Source organism: Panthera onca, chromosome D2, assembly GCF_046562875.1.
Source record: "Panthera onca isolate mPanOnc1 chromosome D2, mPanOnc1 haplotype 2, whole genome shotgun sequence".
Lineage (NCBI taxonomy): Eukaryota > Metazoa > Chordata > Mammalia > Carnivora > Felidae > Panthera > Panthera onca.
The window spans coordinates 72,565,400-72,588,153 of NC_138349.1; the positions used below are offsets into that span (position 1 = coordinate 72,565,400).

The 22,754-nt window shown below is 43.9% G+C and overlaps 1 protein-coding gene across 5 annotated transcripts in view; it reads left to right on the forward strand.

Moving 5' to 3' along the window:
• The window catches only part of DISC1 (DISC1 scaffold protein), a 359,999-nt gene extending 338,809 nt beyond the window's left edge, over nt 1-21,190 (forward strand). For 2 of the 5 annotated variants that reach the window (XM_060642818.3, XM_060642819.3), the window contains one exon: nt 7,669-8,745. In XM_060642818.3, the coding sequence (XP_060498801.3) occupies nt 7,669-7,875 (207 nt within the window). In that variant the 3' untranslated portion in view covers nt 7,876-8,745. Of the gene's footprint in view, nt 1-7,668; nt 8,747-17,061 lie in introns of those variants that run through there. The other 3 variants (XM_060642825.3, XM_060642820.3, XM_060642817.3) reach the window with 3 other exon arrangements.
• Nucleotides 21,191-22,754: the final 1,564 nt, after the last annotated feature.

Consider the following 22,754-nt stretch of genomic DNA (forward strand, 5'->3'; position numbering starts at 1 on the left):
AGCCAGGCAGAGAAGGGGAAATGCTGAACAGTGTGGCCATTTACCTGGTGATGTTTCTTTCATTCTGACCCATAGGGAAAAATCCTCCTAGGGCTAAGTGAGGGGATAGAGGTACAGAAAGGAAAAAAAAAAGCCATACTTTGGATTGCTGAAAAGATGGCCTGATGGGGCAAATTACTGGAGAGTTTTCAAAGCCAGTTGGAAATGCCAAACAACCTGTAATTCATCCATTCTGAATTGCAAATCCTACAAAATTCCATTTCAGCTAGGAACACCAGTGACTTTGTAGTGGGTGATGTGTTTATTTATCAAGGATCGGTCATGTGGGGTTTTTGGTTTTGGGTTTTTTTTTCTTTTTTTGCCACATTTAATTTAATAATGCAAATGGAAACGAATGTTACCAACCAGCCTCATGGTTTATGGGCATGTGGACAAAAGGTTCCTGGCTCACCCCTGCAGCCAGCTTGTCCTGTGTCCATTATCACCACCTCCAGCTGATACGTGTCTGAATCCTGGAGGACGCACCCCCTTAATGACACAGAGCCCTCCAGGAATCAGAGCAGACTTCGCAGAGTTCTGAGGGTGGAAGAGAGGAGAGGTCACATCTTCAGGCACCGTTTACTTCTCTGATTTCTATCCATCATCATTTTGTGCCCTCCCCTTCCCCTCAATTCCCACCCTGGGCCAGCCCAACAAGAATCCCTTTCTGTGTTTCCCCTCTGCACGGCTAAGTCAGACTCTGAGGGAAGAACCTGCTAGATAGGGGAGATCTGTGTCTTAGACCCCAACCTGCCCCTTTCTCAGTGTATGACCTTCAGGCTCTTTGAGATGCTTTCCGTGTGTACAAAAGGAAGAATTGAACTAGATCATTTCTAAGTCCCCCCCTGCCAGCTCCAATTCTCTCTGCTCCTAGGTATCAAGATCCTCCGGGAAGGGCTCATGACATCCTTAGTGGCCCTGACTGAGGTGGCCCTTTATAAATGCTTGCATTTGATGTCCTGGAAAACAAGGTGGGTGTTCAGATGAGGGGTTTCATTGTCACACAGTTCTATCCCAAGCTGTCGACTCCCGAACAGTATGGCTGACTTACAGTTCCCTTTAACAGAAATGCCAGAGATTTCTGTTAAAGATTTCATGGAAGAACAACTTCTTTGAAAGACAAACAAGCAAACAAAACCCCTTTAATAGCTCCTGTTTCCTTTGCTTGTCTTAACTCTCCATCGGGGTGTAGACAAATAAAGCGGATAAAATCGGAAACTGGGGTATGGTTGATGGCAAAGCCCCCCCTGCTCTCCTGCCACGTCATCTCTGTGGCGTAAAGCCTTAAAACCCACTGGCTTAAAAGAACACACTCAGGAAAGGCGTTCTCAAGGCAAGAGAGAAAGCATGCTTGATGCTTCCCGTAGAGGCTGCCATCTTGCGTGACTGTAGAATGTGCACACTCACGTTCTGAGGAGGACATAGCCATTCCATGCAGAGAGTGTGCCCCCCCAGGGTGAATGTGAGACACCAAGGCAGAAATCCACTGGCCTGTTCCTTCTACCTCTTGTGCTGGAAGCCCCTTCCTGTGCGGAGACGTCTGCTACAGGAAGAGTCAATTCTCCCAAAGGCAGAAGGGAGTGAGGCCCTGTTGGTGTTATCGCAAGCAGATATGTTGCTGAGGGTGTGTGCCTGCGCTGGTTCGTAGCCCTGCCTGCACATCTGACCGGGAGCCAGGGACCTGGGGACCAGGCACCAGTGGTAGTGGTGGCTCATCAAGATCTCCTTCTTGAACATCTCAGCTCATTGCTGCAGTTCTGAGCACGGCTGGGACCTCCCCACCTGGGCCCGGCGTGGGCATTAGCATGTGGTTGCGTTTCAAGAGCTAGTCAGTGTTGGGTGTGGCTCTTTAGCTGGGACCGGTGGGAGTGTACTTCCGGCTGGCATTCTTCAACAGTCCCCCCCACCCACTCGGGATCCTGTGCGGTAAAACCTGCATAGCCTGCTGTGCTGGCTACGACAGCTGCATAACAGATCACCCCAACTTAGTGATTTAGAACAACCGTTTGCTGTACGCATAGGTCTGTGGGTCAGCAATTTGGATGGGGCCTCGTGGGGAGGGCCGTCTCTGCCCCACACTGTTTGAGCGTTAGCTGGATGACTGGATCGTGGAGCTTGGAATCATTTGAAGACTTACTCCCACCCACGTCTGGCTGATGGGGCGAATTAGTGGAGAGTTTTCAAAGCCACTTTGAAATGCCAAACAACCTGTAATTCATCCATTCCGAATCGCAAATCCTACAAAATTCCATTACAGCTAGGAACACCAGTGACTTTGTAGTGGGTGCTGTGTTTATTATCAAGTCATATGGTCATGCGAGGTTTTCATTTTTTGGCTTTTTTTTTTTTTTTGCCACATTTAATTTTTAAAAAATTTTTTTTTCTTAACGTTTTATTTTACTTTTGAGACAGAGAGAGACAGAGCATGAACGGGGGAGGGGCAGAGAGAGAGGGAGACACAGAATCGGAGGCAGGCTCCAGGCTCCGAGCTGTTAGCACAGAGCCTGACGCGGGGCTCGAACTCACGGACTGTGAGGTCATGACCTGAGCTGAAGTTGGACGCGTAATCGACTGAGCCACCCAGGCGCCCCTTGCCACATTTAATTTAAAAATAAAAATGGAAGCAAACGTTAACAAAGTTCAAGCCAAGAGGAGCCTAGTGCATGAAGAGCACTGGGAGTCTCAACCAGACACCCACACATGGCTTGACCACGGACCCTGGGCTTCCTCACTGCATGGAGACCGCGTTCCAGGGCATGTGATCTGAGAAAACATCATCTATTATGAGCTGGCTTTGGATGTCAGGACAGTCACCTTTGCCATATTCTGTCCATTGAAAGATTCTCAGCGGCCCAGCCAGGCTCAAGGTGGAGTTGGGGAGGGAATAGTAAACTGTCTCTTGACAATAAAGAGGCAAGGTTCTGGAAAGCTGTATTGCTGTGGCCACACAGGCACTCTGCTCTGCCTGGGCATAGCATGGAAAATACAAGGAAGTTCTGACCAGTCCCTCGAGTTTAAGGTTAACAGGCAGGACCTCTGCAGCTGTGCTCAGCTTGTATTAATGGCTCTGGTCCCACTTTAGCCTCTACAGACAACTAGGATTCCTCTGGAGAGAGCAGAATTTTTCACCAGCTTGGTAGAAATATGTAAGTCTGCCCATCATCGGCTGTCACTGCTCGGGTGGGGTCTTAACCTAGATTCCCAAGGTTCCAAGTGAGAGCATGAGAGTAGAGCCATAAACTCTTCAAATAACACGCATCTGAAGCCACACGCAGGACCAGGAGTTCAGGAGCAGAGTCGGCCGGGCCACCGAGTAGTGGTTTGTGCAGGAACCTTGTAGAGATTCTGTAACTTAGGGAAACAGCCAGTGTCAGGATGCCAGGCAGATCTTCTGTTAGTGGTCATAGAACCTTGAGCTCTTTGAATCTGATTATTTTTGCCTCTTTGTGTCCTTTTATTTAATATGTAGAGATATTTATTTATTTATTTACACATTTATTTGTTTATTTATTTATTTATTTATTTATTTATTTATTTATTTATTCATTCATTCATTGCCTGAGCAGGGGAGGGACAGAGAGAGGGAGAGAGAGAATCCCAAACAGCTCCAGGCTGACAGCGGGGCTCAATCTCACGAACTGTGAGATCAAGACCTGAGCCAAAATCCAGAGTCGTATGCTTAACTGACTGAGCCACCCAGGCACCCCTCTTTGTGTCTTTTTAATCTGTAAAATTGTTCTATAAATTTTCCTTCCATGTATTCCTTCCATACTTTTCCATTATGGTTTGAACTAGTGTTCTTGGTCACGTTTTTCTTTCTTCTATTTTAGAGATACGGAAAATACAACAAAGTACAGAGAAGAATAAAAACTTTCTATAACACCACCCCTTGAAATAATAATTGTTAACATTTTCATGCTTTATCTATTATGTATTGCCTCATCATTAAATATTTTGTTAATAGCTAAATATGAATCGAATATACCAGAATTTATTTTAACCATCTTTTATTGTCCAGCATTTATTTCCTCTTTCCCATACTTCTCATGCAATTACTTTTGCATTATTGAAACGCATTTTTCTTTAACATATATGATAACATTTTCCACACTTATTTAAAAGGCTTAATAAAAAGTATTTAAATATAAATAAAAGTTTTTCCATTGTGATCGATTCTAGGAAACAGAATTATTAGATTAGAGACAATGAACAATTTAAAGTGTTTGTTATATGTCTGAATTTGGTTTCCCAAATGCACACAATCACTATCAGTCTGTACATAATTTTAAAAGGCAAACAGGTGGGAGTTGCCTGTTTGTGAGGGGATGTGGGGTGTCAAGCCAGGTTTTAAAGGAATTTAATTCAGCTTTGATTTATATTTGTTTCAGCCTGAAGATGAGGATTTTTTAAAATTTTGTTAAATCTTTATTTATTTTTGAGAGAGAGATGGAGTGTGAGCAGGGGAGAAGCAGAGAGAGAGGGAGACACAGAATCTGAAGCAGGCCCCAGGCTCTCAGCTGTCAGCACAGAGCCCGACGTGGGGCTCGAACTCATGAACCGCAAGACCATGACCTGAGCCAAAGTCGGACGCTCAGCCGACCAGGTGGCCCTGAGCCTGAAGATGAGGATTAAGTCATTTGGCTGCATCTTATGTACTTTCTGTTCCTCGGGTCCATGTTCCGAGCCTATACTTTTCCCTCTCTTCAAGTGTATTTTCAGTCGTATATATTTTCCCCCAAAACACTATGCTTTTCTGGGGCACCTGGATGGCGCAGTTGGTTAAGCATCCGACTTCAGCTCAGGCCATGACCTCATGGTTGGTGAGCTCGAGCCCCGTGTCTGCTCTGTGCTGACAGCATGGAGCCTGCTTCACATTCCGTGTCTCCCTCTCCTTGCCCCTCCCCTGTTCACACTCTGTGTGTGTGTCTCTCTCTCTCTGTCTCAAAAATAAAGATTAAAAACAAAAGCGCTATGCTTTTCTCCGCATAGGACTTGTGGTTTCACCTCTGTCCATCGTTTTCCTCCAGATGCTCTTTTTCAGCATGTCTCCTTTATTTCATGCATGACTGTGGCGTCGCTCAGTGCCCAAGGCCTCTGCTTCCATGCAATTTGTCTGCCTTGTAATTCTGCATCTTTGAATGATAATGTTATTACTTTTAGGATCAGTAAAATATGGACGTATATGTGATTGTTACATATTTGCTGTCTTCCCGTCATCCCAGCTGTGGTCAATTATGGGCAGACCTTCATGCACGCTTCACGTGCCTTTTTGTCTAATTGTGTCCATTTGTCCTTGAAAATTGTATGAGGTTGTCACTAGATTTTTTTTCCCTTCTGTATATACATTTACTTGCAGTATAAAGGACTTCTCCAATATTTGCAATAGTTATTTGTCGTTCCCCTTAGCCCTGTTCTATTCTAAGATAGTTGACCAATTGGGATATAAACTCAAAAGCATTGTGGAGTTAATACAATGAATATTAAATTACATATCTGGACTTAATGATTATTCATGGACTCCAATTATAATATTACATAACTCAGGATCTCTAAGGCCTTTTTAACAGTAAATATCACCACACCTGGGCATTTTGTTGTTGTTGTTGGGTATTAATTGTAGCTTTGGTCGTAACCCTGCAGTTTAATCTAAATATATATCTTAATTCTTTTCCTTGTGCAAAATTCTTTTTTAGTATACTTTTTAAGACTTTCACTCTGGGTTGGGAAAATATGACTTTTACATTTGGTTAGATTTTAATTCTGAGTCTACTTTTTGCTGCTTATTTATATATTTATTTATGTATTGTTATTAGTTTTTTTTTTTTTTTTTTTTTTTTTACTGAAATATAATTGACATAGAACAGGGTGTAAGTGTAAGGTATGCAACATGTTGCCTTGGGATGTTTATGTATCACAATATGATTATCACCCTAGCTTTACCTAACGCTTCTATCACGTCACATAATTATCATTTCTTGGTTGTGGTGAGAATGTTTAACATCTAGTCTGTTAGCATTGTTGAAGTTTATAGTATAGTATTGTTGACTGTAATCACTGTACCGTGCATTAGATCTTTAGGACTTATTCATCTTCTAGAGACACGTTTGCCCCTTTGAACAACATCTCCCACCCCCACCCTCCAGGCCCTGCTAACCACTATTCGACGCTCTGTTTCTACTAAGTTGCCTTTTTGGATTCCACAAAGAAGTGATATCATGCAATATTTGTCTTTTTCTGTCTGGCCTCTCTCACTAAGCATTATGCTGCTTTTTCCCCTTTTCCCTTATTCTAAGATTCCCTATTTCCTCTCTTTTTTTTTTTTTTTTTTTTTTTTTTTTTTTTTTTGACCTTGTTCATTCTTTTCTTTTAAAACTCTGTGGGCTTCTCTAAGCCAGGTCATGTGCTTGAGGGTCTGGGATGAGTGGATAGCCCATGCCTGTGAGAACCTAACGCGGATCAGAATGGCAGGCGGAATGGTGTGCCAGAAGGCAACGGGGCCATCCAGTCCGCCAAAATGCGGCTGTGTGTAAGGGTATGAGGGGACACAACTGGGGTGGGCCTAGTGGCAGGTTGTGAGAGGGGAGAGTGTGGCCTCTGCTCTGTGGTGGTTTTGTGGTGGCAAGTGGGATAAAGAGGGCACTTCGGGGTTCATGTGTGGGACAGAAGTTTGAAGGGGGAGCACTGAGATGGAAGGAGCTCCAAGACTTGGATATTCATTCCCGGAACCAATGGATACCTTGTGCCCACTATGCGTCAGAAGCTCTGGAGCCCACAGTGAGCAAGACACCATCCACCTTGCTCTTATGGGGCTTGTGCTTGGGTAAAAGAGAGAGCAAATTAGCACCCGTGGTCGTGGCAGCAGCAGCTGCATATACAACAAACACCTAAAGTCGCCCTAATTGGGCACCTGGGTGGCTCAGTCGGTTAAAGCATCCGGCTCTTGGTTTCAGCTCAGGTCATGATCTCACAGTTCATGAGTTCGAGCCCCCCATCGGGCTCTGTTCTGACAGTGCACAGCCTGCTCGGGACTCCCTGTCTTCCTCTCTCTCTGCCCCTCCCCTGCTGGCTCTCTATCTCTGCCTCTCTCACAATAAATAAATAAACGTTTAAACAAATAAAAAATAAAATAGAGTCTCTTTAACTGTCTAACTTTCAGGGGTTGTGACTGGTGTGTAAACAAATACCCAGTGCTCTGTTAGATCCCTATGCTCTTAAAGGAGTAGCTTCACAGGTCAACCTGGTTGTTCCTGTGGCTCACCCCAGCCTCCCTTGGATTAGAATTCCTATTATAATGTGAGTTTGCCTACGGATGCTGCTGGAAAACTCATGCTTCCCCTTTGATAATTCGACATGAGGAGTTGACATACTGGAAATAACCTTTGAAATGACCACAGAAAGGAGGTCACCTGTGGAGCTCGTCATTCGGTAACAAACTGAAATCGGCCCATGTCGTCTCAAGAATGACCTCCAGGGAAGACAGAGGTTCTGGCATGATTCTCCTGGGTTGCAAATCCGGGAGAGCTCTGTTGGGAGGTCTTTCCTCTGGGTACCACCGGGTACTACAGATGGGTTCATGGTTCCGAAAAAGTCTATAGCTTACGAGTGATCTTGCTCTTTTTCTCTGGCCAGGAGTCTTGGGTCCTTTGTGCCGAACTTGGAGAAAAATGTGAAGCCATCGACAAGAAGCTATTGTACTTGGAAGATCAGCTGCACGCGGCAATTCACAGTCATGATGAAGATCTCATTCATATCCTTTTCATCTTGCAGATGAAGCACCTGCTAGGTTCTTTTGTAAAAGCAAGTCTTAAAAAAAGACTCAGTGTTTCCATGCCCTAGCACATGGAAACAGATATTTATAGCACGGCACACCTTAGATCTCTGAGATAATCCTGTGTGCGACGTTTGCTCTCTAGCTTTTGGTAATTCAGCATTTTCGATGATTAAGCCTGACCGTTAAAAATTAGCCATGAAGTTCAGACCTACACACAAGGCCAAAACAAAATGCAGTTTTCAGCAGGTGGGAATCTGGGTTTGTGGGGCTCAGATGGTGGTGACACGGACTGGCTCAGTTTTCTAGGGGCTTCTCTGTACCAAGAAACCCAAATCCATCTTTGGTTTTCTTTACCGTACAATCCTGCTCTGTAATGAGCAGTAGAGTGTCATAACTGACAGGACTTTGGATCATTCCCTTTCAGTTTCTTCTTGCACAACACTCCACATACTTGGTGTCCCATCCGCGGATGCCTTCACCGACACTAGTTGCCACTGAGCAAGGTGGCATGAGAACATTCTGAAGCATCGTTATGTGTCCGTATGGAGCCCTACATCCCGGGCTGATGGGTGGACGTCGTCAGTTCTGGTTAGTTATTTTGAGGGCAAATGGAAGGGTGAGTGGATGGATGAAGGGGTATGAAGCCCCATCCTGTCAGTTTTCAATGATTCAATCAGAAGTGGGCATGTCTCTAGACAAAAACCCTTCTCCGTTCACTCATACTTTCTATTCAGTAGTGCGATTCTAGTTACGTGTGTTTGCGGGAAATGTAGCTATAATGTGGGAAATGTATTCTTCTCACTGCTGATTTACTTTTCAGAATTCCAGCTCTTTTTATACTTTATCTTGAGTGACTCTCTGCGTGTGTGTGTGTGTGTGTGTGTGTGTGTGTGTGTGTGTGTGTGTAAGTAGCTTTGAATGGTCAAGGACTAATCGTAATCACAAATATTCAGATCCACAGTTTAATGACGGAGTCAACGCTGTTTCCTTCTTCATTATAACCTTAAATCTTAGACCTAGGTTATTAAACTTAGCAGGAAATTTCTTCAACTTAATCAGTGGTTACTTTCACGTTGCTCAAGGTAGATTTTTAAACGCAGACATTCTGTTCTTCATAACCTCCTGCCTCTTACAAAACTGGTGTTTAAGCCATTGTTAGAAAGTTGGCCAAAGAAACAGCAGAAGAATTTTTTGCATTTTTGCTTATTCCATGTTCATGGGTCACCTAAATTTGAGTACTTTAAGGGGACATGGGCTCCAGCAAATGGACAAATGAGTCTCTGTGCCTGGGAGCAAAGCACTGCAGAGAGCCAATGTGTATAGAGGGGTGCCTGGCCCCAGCCCGGCAGGTGGGGGCTTCCCCAGTGGGGCTTACAGTGATGTCAGGTAGCAATTCTGAGGGCAGCAGGCAGGGTCTGTGTTGATCTAGAGACTTAAATTTTCTAAAATTAATAGTCGAGTTTGTTTGTAGGGAATTAGGTTTTCTCCCTAATAGGATCAAGTGGCAGGGACAGAGGCTGGGAGGGTAAAGAGCTGTGTATAAATAAGTTGTCCTCCAGCCAATCCAAGATTCAGAGGCAGTAAGACCGTGGACAATTGATAAAGCCTTGTTATGAGTCAGCTTTCTCGTCTGCAACAGTGTGACATGTGCCCAGCAGGTTCATGAGGCTAGATTCAGGAAAAATCTTGAACTTGTTTGGACATGACAAGTGCTAGGTTTTCGTTAGAAAATGACATTCTACAAGTCCATTTGCCTCAACATTTTCAGTGTTTGTGTCAAAAGCCTCAGCCACATCCCATTTATATGTAAGACCTTTCAAGGTAGGCGTACTCCATTATTTCGTCATGATGCTTGAATGACTCCACTGGTCACCACACAGTGGCCTGTATGAAAAGTTATTTAAGTTTAAAAAAACAGCTGTAGACGCCTAGGGTTCATTATTCCTACTTGAAAGTTGAGAAAACCAAGGCTTAGCGATTCCGTGACTCATCCGGGGTCATTTCTAATGAGTGGCAAGCTCCATGGTCCTCGGTCCATTTGGGAGGTAGCTCAACCTCTAAGGAAGTGGTCAGGCCTGTTCTGTGGACACAGAGATAGTCTAAAGTTTTTAAGGTATAATAAAAGTATTTCATTGACGTTAGGGTTTTTGAGAATTTTGCCGATCCTTGCGGAGATAAGCGGAGACGTAGTGGGGGGCATGTCAATCCAGGGCTGGGAAACACTGTTTTAGGTACTGAAGACACTCCCCTCCCCACCCCTCAAAGCAAATCTGTACTACCATATGGATTTCAATCCAAACTTTCCTCTGAAGCCCAAACTTTGTTCTGTGTCACTGACTGAAAGCAAATACACAGAAGGTATCTTTGAACTCATACAACACAGCCCTTAGACTGGAGTGGAGTATGGCACCCTAAAATAGAAAGACATATTTACAAGGCTCTGCATAGGCTCCCTGCACAAACCAAAGCCCTTGTTTCAAATTAGACCTTATCTACAGGTTCAAAGAGGCTGCTGAATCCGCCAGCCAAACTCTGACTGGTTTGTGTTTCCTTTCTTGATCAAAGATACAAAGCTGAGTACAGTTGAAAGAAACAGCTTGCCATCAACAACACGGAAGAATTACACAGTGAGTGTAATGTTTTTGTTTGATTCCATTAAGCACTCTGCCAGAGCCTAGCGCGCAGGTGATATGGCGCGAACGTGATTAACGTGAGTCCACAGTGAATGTCCACGTCCAGAAGATTCCAGCCCTGGATGCTACGAATGCTCTTTTGGCGTGTGGAGGGCACTGGGCTTCCACATAAGCCCATGCGTGTGAGAAAGCATTGTTAGTAAGGTGTCAACAGAGGGCTGGGCCACTCATCGACAGTGGGGATGCGTTTCCAAACAGATCCCCTGGGCATCCTGACTGGATATCGGGGCTGCGGGCAGCCTACTGGGAGTGTCCTGCTTTTATGAAGAAGACATTGGATTGACAGCTCCAAGAAGGGAAAGAAAATAGACCCCGTGTCTTCATCATCCTGACGGACTCACTAAATTACACGTAGCATGACCAGACGGTGACACAGACCCGTGACTGCTACTGTACCGGCAAGTGTCTGAAAAAAGTCTCCACCATTAATTGGAAGAGCCGGCATCACGGAGGTGACTCATGCCTGGTGCCTGAGGAGAGGACAGGAGGTGTGACTCCCCTGCCAGTCAAGTCGGGATTTCCAAGAGCATTAGTCTGAGTCTTTCACAGTCCTTTGGGGTCCTAATTAGCAGTTCTGTTTTGAAAACCATTTTGAACGGTTCCTCCATGCTCAGAATGCTTTAACTGAAAATTATCCAAGTGAGGTGGATTTTTTTAAGCAGATTTCTTCTTGTTTTTTTTTTTTTTTTTCCTCCTTCAACTTTTACAACACACTTCCAGAGGGGAAAGAAAGAGTGCATCTCAGATTGGGACACTTTTGGCATTTTTCAAAGCCCCCCAGGCAGTTCTGCCCACCTCTGAATCACAGATGAGGTGGGACAGGCTGCTTCTCTTTTGGTTCTATTTGCGTCCATGTCCGGGAGACCATCATGGAATTCTGTTCTCTGCTTATTTGGAATGCATGGTGCCCAATCGATTCGTTTTGGTGGTGCCTGATGGCATGCAAATGCTCTAGTACAGCCAGGCGCGTGCACAAACATCACATCCCCCTACGATCCCTTGTCTGGCTCAACTTTCCAATGTGTAGCTTAAACAAAAGCAACAGGAGTCTGGGGAGATTTGCTGTGCCTTCTTGGAAATGTTTTCCCCTGAAGAGCTAAAAGGCTGGAAGAGACACCATGAGGATCACAGAACTAACTCTACTTGGGAATCTTACGGATAAGAAAACAGACCTTAAGAGGTTGTCCCTGAAAGCATCGTGTGCGCTGGACGGATGCAGATATGGTGGCCAGGATTTTTTTTTTCTTCCAGGGGCTTCCACCAAAGGGAGCCGGGTGGGGAGAGGAAGCCTAGGAGGTGGTGTGGGCACCGGGCTGTCCTCCTGCTGGCTTGGCACACTGCGAACTGGGCACTTGGTGGGCACCATGAAGAGTTTCTCCTGTAAGAGCATCAACCCCACTGAGGCAGGACACGTGTATGGGTGAGGCTTTCCTCTTAGCTCTTCAGCAACGGTGTTCCTTGCCTTCCTTTTTCCTGAAGGTAAATCCTCTCACTGTCAGCCACAGTGGCTGGGAAGGCATCACTGCTGATCCCGGAGAAACACTTTAGCAAATGAGAGGCTGTTTCAAAGGAATACTGTTGTCTCTTTTTGAATTGAACCAGACCAGATGAACTGACCTACTTTTGACCAAGCTACTAAAAGATTGCTTGGAAACCCAATTGACAGTCAAACCCTCAACGTAAACAAAAGGCCTCTTTGAAAGAATTTGAGGGTCTTTGCAAATGGCTGCCCCAACTGGCAATATCGTCTTACCACTGTATTCCTGGATGACATCTGTGAAAGTTGACTTAACTGGCTTACTTCTTTGCTCATTGCAAACATATTTTGCCTAATTTTATTAGCAAGGGTATAAGAACTTAGACCCTTGCTTAATATGTGTATAGTCTATCCCAAAGTGGTAAAGAATGGTTTTGGGTTCCCAAGGTGTTTTTAAAGATGTTGGCATATTAATCCTTGTGCCATTATTGTAATTAATGTGCTACTTTTCTTAGATGCCACAGATACCTAGTGACATATCTGTTACAGGGGAAATTTCTATTTAGCTATATAGAGGTCTCAATGGCACAGGTGTCACAAGAATCATTCAGCTTTTCGAGACTTTCTCTTATACTTACATGTAGTGAGCACCTCTATCTTATATACCTAAAATTCCTGTAATTTTTACGGGAGGTGTACTTTATTTGCTCAGCACTTGGATAAAAAGGAAGGCCAAATATGTCAGTGGGCTTCCACTTTGAGTTTATTGGACTGGCAATCAGACACTCTGACTCTAGATTCAATCACTTAGTAACCTCAAGATCTTGGTTAGCTGTATCAAATGGAATACAATGAGAAAGTATGAAAATATTTTTTAAAATCTGCTTTTCAGTATAACCTCCAAGTACATGTGTGCAGGCTGGATCTCACCCCAAACCTCAGACTCATGTCCCCTTCCTATTCGACCTCTCCCCTTGACTGACAAGTAGGATTTTCCAACAATTCCTCCCCACCCTCAAAAAAGTCCAACACGTACTCAGTCTCCTCCTTGATAAATTATAAGTTCATTACTTAGATAAAAAAAAAAATCCGGGAGTCATCCTCAATGCCTTTTGCTTCTTTCGCCTTCCACATCTGGTCCATCACCGTATGCCGTTGGCTCTACCTTCCGAACATATGCAGGATCTGGTCACCTCTCACCTCCATGGCCACTACCCAGGTTCAGTATGTGACCTTTTCCTGCCTTTTATTGCAACCACCTCCTCTCATCTCCATGCTTCTGCCATTGCCCCCTTTAGCCTATTAGGGATGAAAGCGGCCACAGCGATCAGCCACTGCCCTGCTCCAACCCTCCGTGGCCCCCACCTCACAGTCTACATACCTGCCCATACGGGTTTACCTTCTGCTCCACTCACTGGCACCACACTCATCTGCTTCTTATAACCGAACCTTTCTTAGTACACAGCAGGAGCTCAGGAGATGTTTGAATATTCGAATGAGTTAAGGCAAGAGCAAGGATCTTTTTCTGTTTTATTTCCCCAACTGCTTAATGGCGGAACCTTTCAAGTGATTTCTTTTGTAAACACATTGATTTAAATATAAAAGGATGTGTGTCCATTTGAAGATTACAGAAGTATGGGGGAGAAAGGCTACATATTCCTCCCAGGACCAATACCTAGAAGCTTACCACTGTGTCCTTCTAAGGCACTTTTTTAGGTAGAAATCACTTCTGTCTAGAGTTTTTTGGTTTTTTGGTTGTTTTGTTTTTTTTTTGTAAAATGAGGATAATTCCATATAAATTGTTCTGTAACTTGCCCCCCACCCCACCCCCGACTCCACATTTTATCCTGGATTCTCTTCCATTTTAGCACATTCAAAATGTTTTGGAGCTTATATTTAATAAGGCATCACACAGGCAGGTTTGTTAGAAAGAGGTATTTTATAAATAAGAACATGATTCATTTTTAGTTTTTTTTTTTTTTTTTTTTTTTAGTTCCAGTATAGTTAACATACAGTGCTATATTAGTACAACATAGTGATTCAACACTTCCATACCTCACCCGGTGCTCATCACAACAGGTGCACTCCTTCATCCCCATCACCTATTTCCCCCTTCCCCCCACCCACCTCCCCTCTGGTGACCATCAGTTTGTTCTCTATAGTTAAGAATCTGTTTTGGGGGTTTGTTTTGTTTCTTAAATTCCACACATGAATGACATCATATGATATTTGTCTTTCGCTGACTGACTTATTTCACGTAGCACAATACTCTAGATCCATCCATGTTGTTGCAAATGTCAGAATTCCCTTCTTTGTTATGGCTGAGTCATATTCCATTATACCATTATGCACACACACACACACACACACACACACCACTTTTTCTTTATCCATTCATCTATCGGTGGACACTTGGGCTTCTTCCATAATTTGGCTCTTGTACATAATGCTGCAATAAACATAGGGATGCATACATATTTTCAAATTAGTGTTTTTGTATTCTTTAGTAAATACCTAAGAGTGGAATTACTGGATCACATGGTAATTCTATTTTTAATTTTTTTGAGGAACCTCCATACCATTTTCCACAGTGGCTGCACCAGTTTGCATTCCCACCAACAGTGCATGAAGGTTCCTTTCTTCGCCACGTCCTCACCAACACTTACTGTAATAAAAACATGATTTTAATCATTCTGATGATCATTACTCCATAGGCTCACTAAATGAGGCATCCAGGATCTCGATATCCAGTCCTGCTTTGACAGAGCCTGAGGTATTTGCTGTATCTACTACATTAGTGCATAAACCTTAAGTCTAATAGTGCCTCACAAAAGGCACGATACGCTCACAAGAAAAAAGAATATTTCTTTTAACTCTAGCCTTGTGAGGAAGGTATAAGGCCATGTGTTTTATTTTTATTTTTTATTTTTATTTTATTTTTTGAAGATCGAATGGTGAATTTATTTCATTCACGAAGATCATGAACTATTTAATAAGGTGCTTATTGAATAGTTCATGAATCGAGCAGCATCCCTTCTAGAAGGTAGAGGAGAGATTCCCGAGCATATGCAGTTTCTGAGTGAGACAGTGAAAACATCAAGTGATTTGCCAGCTTTCTGTTGCTGGTGATCATTTGCTCCAGCCTCTATCCTCTGGCTTCTCTGTGTCAGTGCAGTTTGTCGTGTGAAGGGCTGACGTGCTAGTTTAATTCTGTAACTTAGCCTTCTTCCTTTGTGGCTTCTCCCTCGGTCTCTTTTAAGAGACCTTTCAGTGTGTTCTGCGAGGGCTTAGAAATTGTACAAGTTCTTTAAGAAGCATCTCATTTTGGGTCGGTTCTCTCAAAAACCTGTGTCATTTCTCTCAAAAACCTGTGTCTCTCAAAAACCCTATTACCAATAGGGGCGTGTAGTCCCAGGCTGAGTATCAAAGGTAATTACATCTCAGGAATTTGTCAGGATTCATACACTGCTTAAGCTCTGTGCTTACTCTTTATAAATGTGACATAATTTTGTGATAAAATTGCAGCTTGGTAGTTAGTCTGGGACCACTTATGCTTTTACTCGTACAAAGTCATATATGTTTTCACTAAAGATTAGCAGAGCTGTCCAGAGAAATGGAGGAAAATGAAGCCTTTTAAAAAAGAAAAAAAATACATATAAATATTGGATTATTTCTTTCCTTGCACCCGCTTATCCCCACCCTCATTCCCCTCAAGCTCAAGTGCAAGGAGTGAACCATCATAGTCAATGAATGTAAATTACACGAAAGATGAAGTCTGGAGGGGAGCTTCAGGAAGAAAAGCTGCCAGAAGCTTTTCAGGGTGGTTCAGCATTTTTGCTTAGGAGAAGTTCATTTGCATAACTCCCAGGATCCTCCGGAGTTCTTTATTTAAAAAAGAAAGAGAAAGCTTTCTACAGTCATAACCTGGGGGGCTCTTTTTCTCTTGACATTGCACTGACATTGTACTTAAATAAAACAACATTGTAGCCTTGACAGGCTGTGAATGGTAAGATCTCTACAATCTACTTTTCCCAAAGCTTTCTGTTTTCTTCATATCTGGTCTGGTAATGTTTAAGTCGTCTGACCTCATGTGATGACTTAACAGTATTGAAGTGATGTTTAACTGACATATTTCCATATCCCCCTTCATTCCTCTTGGATGAAGTTAAATTAATTTGCTTATGAATCAAAAAGGATGTCATCTGTCTCTCATCCTGTTCATCTTTGAGTTGTTCTGACTCTAGGTACAAGAGGAAACAGGGACCTGACCATGGAGAGAAAAACCACCATTTGTTAAATGTAGTCCCAGGAAAGGGCTCATTTCTTAAAAGAATGACAGCCTTGTTTATTATTTGCTAAATTCTCTGCGATGGTTTTCTCTATGGGAGAAGCAACTTTTCAGGTCAGGAAACTAACAACCCAACAGTTGATGGAAAACCCAACCAGCCCACCCAGAAAAGGCAAGCTCCCCGCACTCTGTCAAATCTTGAGTGGGCTGAAGGGCTATTTCACAAGTAGCTGGGGGTTATAAATGACACGTGACAGCACAGTGGAATCGACAGGGGCTTAGAAATCATTGTTTCACGATAAAACTGAGGTTCCAAGTGATTTGCACAAGGTGACCTACGGCCCACATAAGTCCAGACCCACGGTGGCCCCCAAATCCTAGATTTCTTGAGGAAGCTCTCGTTTCCAGCCTTCTGCCTTTTTCGGCTGTCTGAGCACCGGGAACAGTTGCCCCGCCCCAGCCTGGGCCTTAGCAGGAGTCAGGCTGACCCAACATCATGGAGCATCCCAGTTGGCCATCTGTTTCGGTCTAAGAGCTGAGTCTCCCTTTTCCGTTTTGAAACCTTCCTTGAGAGAGTTAATAACCTCAGGCCTCATAGAGATTGCAATCGCTCTTGCACGAAGTGTAAAATTTGTATTAATATTTAATTCCTACAATTTGGGAGAACTCGACACCGCAATTAGATGGCAGTGCCCATCTGCTTCCGGCAGGCACACGTGCTGTTATGAGATCCCTGGGAGGCTGCGGAGGGCCGCCCGTCACCTTCGCGTGTGTTCCTTAACAACGTTCGCACAGTCTCTCAAGAGGGAGCTCCAGATGGTGAAGGAAACTCTGCAGGCCATGATCCTGCAGCTCCAGCCAGCAAAGGAGGCGGGAGAAAGAGAGGCCTCAGCTTCCTGTGTGACAGCTGGTGTCCGGGAAGCCCAGGCCTGAAGCAGGACAGCATGGGGGGCGGAGGGGGAGTGGCCACGCCATCAATATAGATGCGTGGGAGGCCTCGCTCACCTCCCCTGCGTGACCCATGTGCCTGAATCCACTGTGGAGATAGGGCCTGGAGGGCTCCGTGCAGGGAGGTGGTCCCTGTTGGCTCTCCTGGGGCCGAGATCCTGGAGACCGCATATGGGAATACAGGAGGGGACCGATCTAAATTTCCTTCCGAATGTCAGCCTGAGGCACCTGCCTCGTGTCCCTACCGCGAGTCTTCTGCGCAAGACTTGAACGTCTTCTCGTCTCAGCCCCCATTAGACAGAAGTCGGGGGTGAATCCTGCTAGAAAAATGTCTCTTTCCCTGTGCCGTCTTGCTTTCTGCTGCAATTAAAATATCTCCTGATTTAAGAACCCGTTAAAAGGAAACTAAACGTAAGTCTCTCTCTCGCCACACCTGTTATACTTTCCTACAGGCACATGATATAAGAAGGCTAATTAACCCCAGAATCTGGAATTAACAGCTTTTCACCTTCTCCTGTGAGTCACTAAAATCTCAGAAGAATTAATATGAAGAATTCCAAAAGATATTCCTTTAAAGTAACAGCCTGTCAGTGAGGTACAGTCATTCGGTTTTCCTATCGTGGCAACACCTGTTTGTGCGGCAAGGGTGTTTCACCGGGACATCCCGAAGTTCACCCGCAATGACAGCAGGAAGGGGAGCAGGGGCATGAAGGGATCGGGTGACATGTTTAAACATCTGGGCCTCTCCTGTTTTCCTCGCAAACCTGTTTGGCTCAGTGCCAGGCAGGGCATGGATGTGGAAACCTTCAGTGCAGTATAGTATTCTGCACTGAGTCAGTGCCTGTTCAGTGGGGCAGTGCATACTCAGGAAGGCAGTGCATACTCAGGAAGGCAATACAGTACTCAGGAAGGCAGCACAGGCCTCTGTAAGGTAGTAAATACTCAGTAATGTGGGGCATTGCAGGCCCCTCCCTGCGGAGGCAGCTGTAAACCAGGCTACGTTCAATTAGCCAGCATTTCCCAAGGTGCAGGGAGCACAGCAGCCTCTAAGAGATGCTCCACAAATGAACGGGTCTCCCTCGGTCAGATCCGTTTGGGAAATACGCCATGCCATCATTTCCGGTTGGAGAGCCACAGTGCACATTAGCATATCAGACTGGGACAGAGCTCAGTAAAGAAACCCGCTTGATTTTTTTTTTTTTTTGGTCTAACCTACACTTTAATGGATCATAGATTTTATTAAAGTCCTATTAAGCCCCTGCCAATCTATGTTGTGCAGCACCGCGTTCTCTGGGGGAAGTCATGGTCCAAACAAATACTGATTTCCATCATGTACACGGCTGTGACAGCAGCCAGACTCAAGCTTTTGCACAGTGTTGAGCTTAGGAACTGCTTCCCACAGTTTGATAAGTCTAATTGATTTGTTGAGGGTTTTTTTTTTTTTTTTTGCTTCTGTTCTCATTTATACTTACAAGAATAGTGATGGCCCTCCTTTCGTTAGGATCCGTGGGCGCTGGACAGTTCTTGTCATTTCCTGAAGTCTCACTGTCATTTCCGGAAGCCAGCTGGTGCTTTGCGAAGCCTCCCGTGCTGGGCAGCACTTGTGTCCTCAAAGAGATGCCCTGCTTCAGCCAGCACCTGGCCAGGGTCCAGAGAACAAAGCGAAAGCACAACATGTGAATTTGCTGATTGTGGTTCCTCAATTTTATCTTGAGCGTTTAAAAAAATACACTGTACACATTTCAATAATAAGTATAATTAATTTGCTCTAGGAATTCTTGTTTTTTTTAACGATGGACCAAATTAGTGAATTATTTATGATCATGTCAGGAAGGTGTGATGTCCTTGTGACATGCCGCTTGGAATCCTTGAATCCTTGAATTAATTCCAGTGAAGCCAAACGTGGGAAGAGTCAGGATTGACCATATCACCAGTAACAAATGTCTACTTTGACATGCATCATTTTGGGAAGGCTCCCAGACACAAGACATCATAACAGGCACTAAGCCAAGTGTTTCAGATACGATCATGAGTGTTTCTGTGACGTCATGACATATTTGAAAATTCTGGAAGCTAATAACAGCTGTCACTGTGCCCCAGATAAGAGTTCTCTAGGACCTCCAAGTGAACAGTGTGTTTGTTTCTTTGTCAAGACACCTGAGTAAGTATCAGGGCAGGTGAGTGATGCTCTAACCACGTGCTGCCACCCATCTGTACTTTATGCTGCTGTCAGAGTCAACCAGGAAGCCTGCTAAAGGCCATCACGTTTCCTCTGGCCACATGACCTCCTCAGGACAAGTCCCTTCTTCAGCCACTGTGACCTTCGAGGACCTGGGACCTTGTGTTCCAAACCATAATATAGGACAGTTTTTGTCAGGGCCTGAATTTAAAATCACCAAAACCACAATGCAAATTAAAGCTTTTACGGAGATAGTCAAGACCACAAGCCAAATGCAGATTGAAAATGGTGACCTGGAGTCTGATTTCCCTGTGACGTGGTATGAGAGAATGAGTCACAGGTTACTCTGCCCACCAGGCTGAGATGCTGGCATTCAAATGGCCGCCCGTTTATCTTTGACCAGCCTGAGTTAGGGCATGATCTCATTTGGTAACAATTCTGTTCCTTCCAACTTCCTGAAATTTCAAGATCGAAATGATGTTCCCCCAAATCTAACATTGGAAACCTTTCTTCCTCTGTAGTAAGGCTGGATTCCCCACTCCAGGAATGTGGAAAGGCTTAACTGTGTGCACTGGGACTGTCCTAAGACCTCTATAATCATTATCTCATTAAATTCTCGTATCAGACTTATAGATGTCTGTAGATGACGAAACAGAGCCTTCGAAGACCAGTGAGCTTTCCCCAAGGCACAGAGCTGGGGACCTGTGGAGTGGCAGTAGGGGTCAGAGACAGGTAGAATGCGCTTCCTAATATGCTTCAATGTCTTTTCGAGGCTTCGAGCCATGGGGCTTTTTTGTTCACTTAAGAACGCGTGATCACCTTGGGAACCCTGCTAGGGAACCCTCAGCTTCCCACACCTTGGTAAGCCCCGGAAGTCCGGCTCAGCTCAGACAGGCTTCAACAGACCTACCCACCCTGTTGTCCTAATCAACCATTCAGTCCCAATCCACCACAAAAACCATACCAGGAACAACCACTTACTGCTTGGCAATGGAGAGATTTTCTTGGAAATCTGAAAAGAAATCATTCAGAAAAAAGAAAGAAACCCTTCCTGAAAGCATTCGAGAAAACAACATTGTACCCTTTGGTTAATGCCTCCTTGTATAAGTGATTCAGTACTGTTATTTTTAATATCCTCACCTTATCTAATCTGTGAATTTTGTCATATAATTTATTGCTTCATAAATTTTACTCTTGTTACATGAAATTAAAGCTGATATCCAAACCGTGGTGCACCTTTAAGATTTTTTTTTTTTTTTTTTTTTGGTCTTCTGGAGTATGGATGATAGAAAAATGTATCAGGTTTATCCATTTCATCTTTTTGTTGCAGGATGATTGATTGTACAGTTACATTGCACAAAACGTTTCTAATAAAGCAATGCTTTAAAATGTGTGTGTGTTTACTTTCCATTTCAATGAATCAGAAAACAATGGAATTTTCTATTCCAGGCTTCTTGATTGAGGATAATGAAAATGATATTACTACTATAGTTGGGAACAAGACAAGGGTATCCACTTGAAATATTTTACTTGAGATACTGGCTAATTCATTTAGGAGAGAAAAACAATTGAGGGTTACAATCTGGGAAGGAGGAGACACAGCATTAGTTTTTACAGGTGTTGTAATTGTAAGCTAGAAAACCTAAGAGAGGGGCGACTGGGTTGCTCATTCAGTTAAGCATCCAAATCTTGGTTTCTGCTTCAGGTCATGATCTCACGGTTCGTGAGTTTAAGCTCCACGCTGGGTTTCGCTCTGACAGTACAGAGCCTGCTTGAGATTCTCTCTCTCCGCACCCCGCCCCCCCCCCCCCAAAATAAATAAACTTAAAAAAAAAAAAAGAAAACCTAAGAGAACTAACAGAAATTTGTTTTTTTTTACACAATTAACACATCAAAGTCGATGGGCTTTGCATATACAAACAACAATCAGAAGAGAAAGTCTAAAGAAAAGACCACATTATTTAATAGCAACAAGAATGGAAAACAGCTAGGAATAAAATTAAGTCAGAAATGAGGAAGTCTTAGATGAAGGAAGCTTTAAGATGAAGGACACAAGAGAACTGAATAAATAGAAACACTCATCAAGCTTTTGGATACGAAGTCATCAGAAATTGTCCAATCTCTGTAAATTAATTTATAAGTTTTATCTGGTCTCAGCTGAGTCATAGATGTCTAGATATCCCCAGTATCCATTCTTTGTCCCATTCCTTCTAGCAATTCCTCATCTAGGCACAGTGTGCTACAGACATGCTTACACGTGCACACAATTGATTCGATTGCCAATCTGATCAAGCAAGGGGCCATTAGACGGATGTGGCAGACGTAAACAGACCAAACTCTAGGCCTGAAAATGCCTCAAGGTCACGAAATGGAAACCCAAGGGCAGCCAGTCAAAACAGCCAACTAGCCTTCAAGCTACAGCCAGTCAGCATTTTCCATGCTTGGTTTCTGCCTTTTCTCTACACAAGTCTCTGCCAGTGGAGTGCTCCTTGCCTCGTCCAGCCTGCGGCTGCCTGATTTGAATTGTTGTTTCCCCAAACTCCTAAAATGTCTTCATACACCTCAGTTTCTTTTTTACCAGTACCCCTGGGTGCAAGAGCAACCATGGGAAGCAACCTCAATTGTAATCAATAGGAAACTGTTTAAACAAATTAAGTATATCCACACTATGGAATGCTTTGAAGTTGCTTTTAGAATCTTTCTATGTGCATATACGTATCTGCAGAGATATCACTGGAAAGGGACGCAGGTGACTTAGGGAAAAGGGGTAGCAAGGAGACTTACTTTCCTGTGTACTGCTATTCTTTCAAAATTGTTATGCCACGTGGTTATATTTACTTATTTGAAAAATCAAATAGGGGTGCCTGGGTGGGTCAGCTGGTTGAGTGTCCGAATTTGGCTCATGTCATGATCTCTCAATTCATGGGTTCGAGCCCCGTGTCGGGCTCTGCACTGACAGCTCCGAGCCTGGAGCCTGCTTTGGATTCTGTGTCTCCCTCTCTCTCTCTGCCCCTCTTGGGCTTGTGCTCTCTTTCTCTCTCTCTCTTTCTCTCTCTCTCATAAATTAATAAATAAACCTTTAAAAAAATAAAAAATAAAATAATTTCTTGCAGAAAAAAAACATAAATCATGGAGATATAGGAACAGGCCCTAAGGTAGAGCAGGGCACATAGGCCCAGGTTTCCCTGATGTTGATGCAAGACTCACTCCCTATTCAGCACCCACCATGTGCCCAGCATGGTGCTGGAGGGACAGTGTGCCACATATTGGTGACAAAAAGACAACTATGACATATTATGATTGAATGACTTGAAGGAAAGTAATTGCCGGGATCATTGTAATTATTATCATCCTTAAAA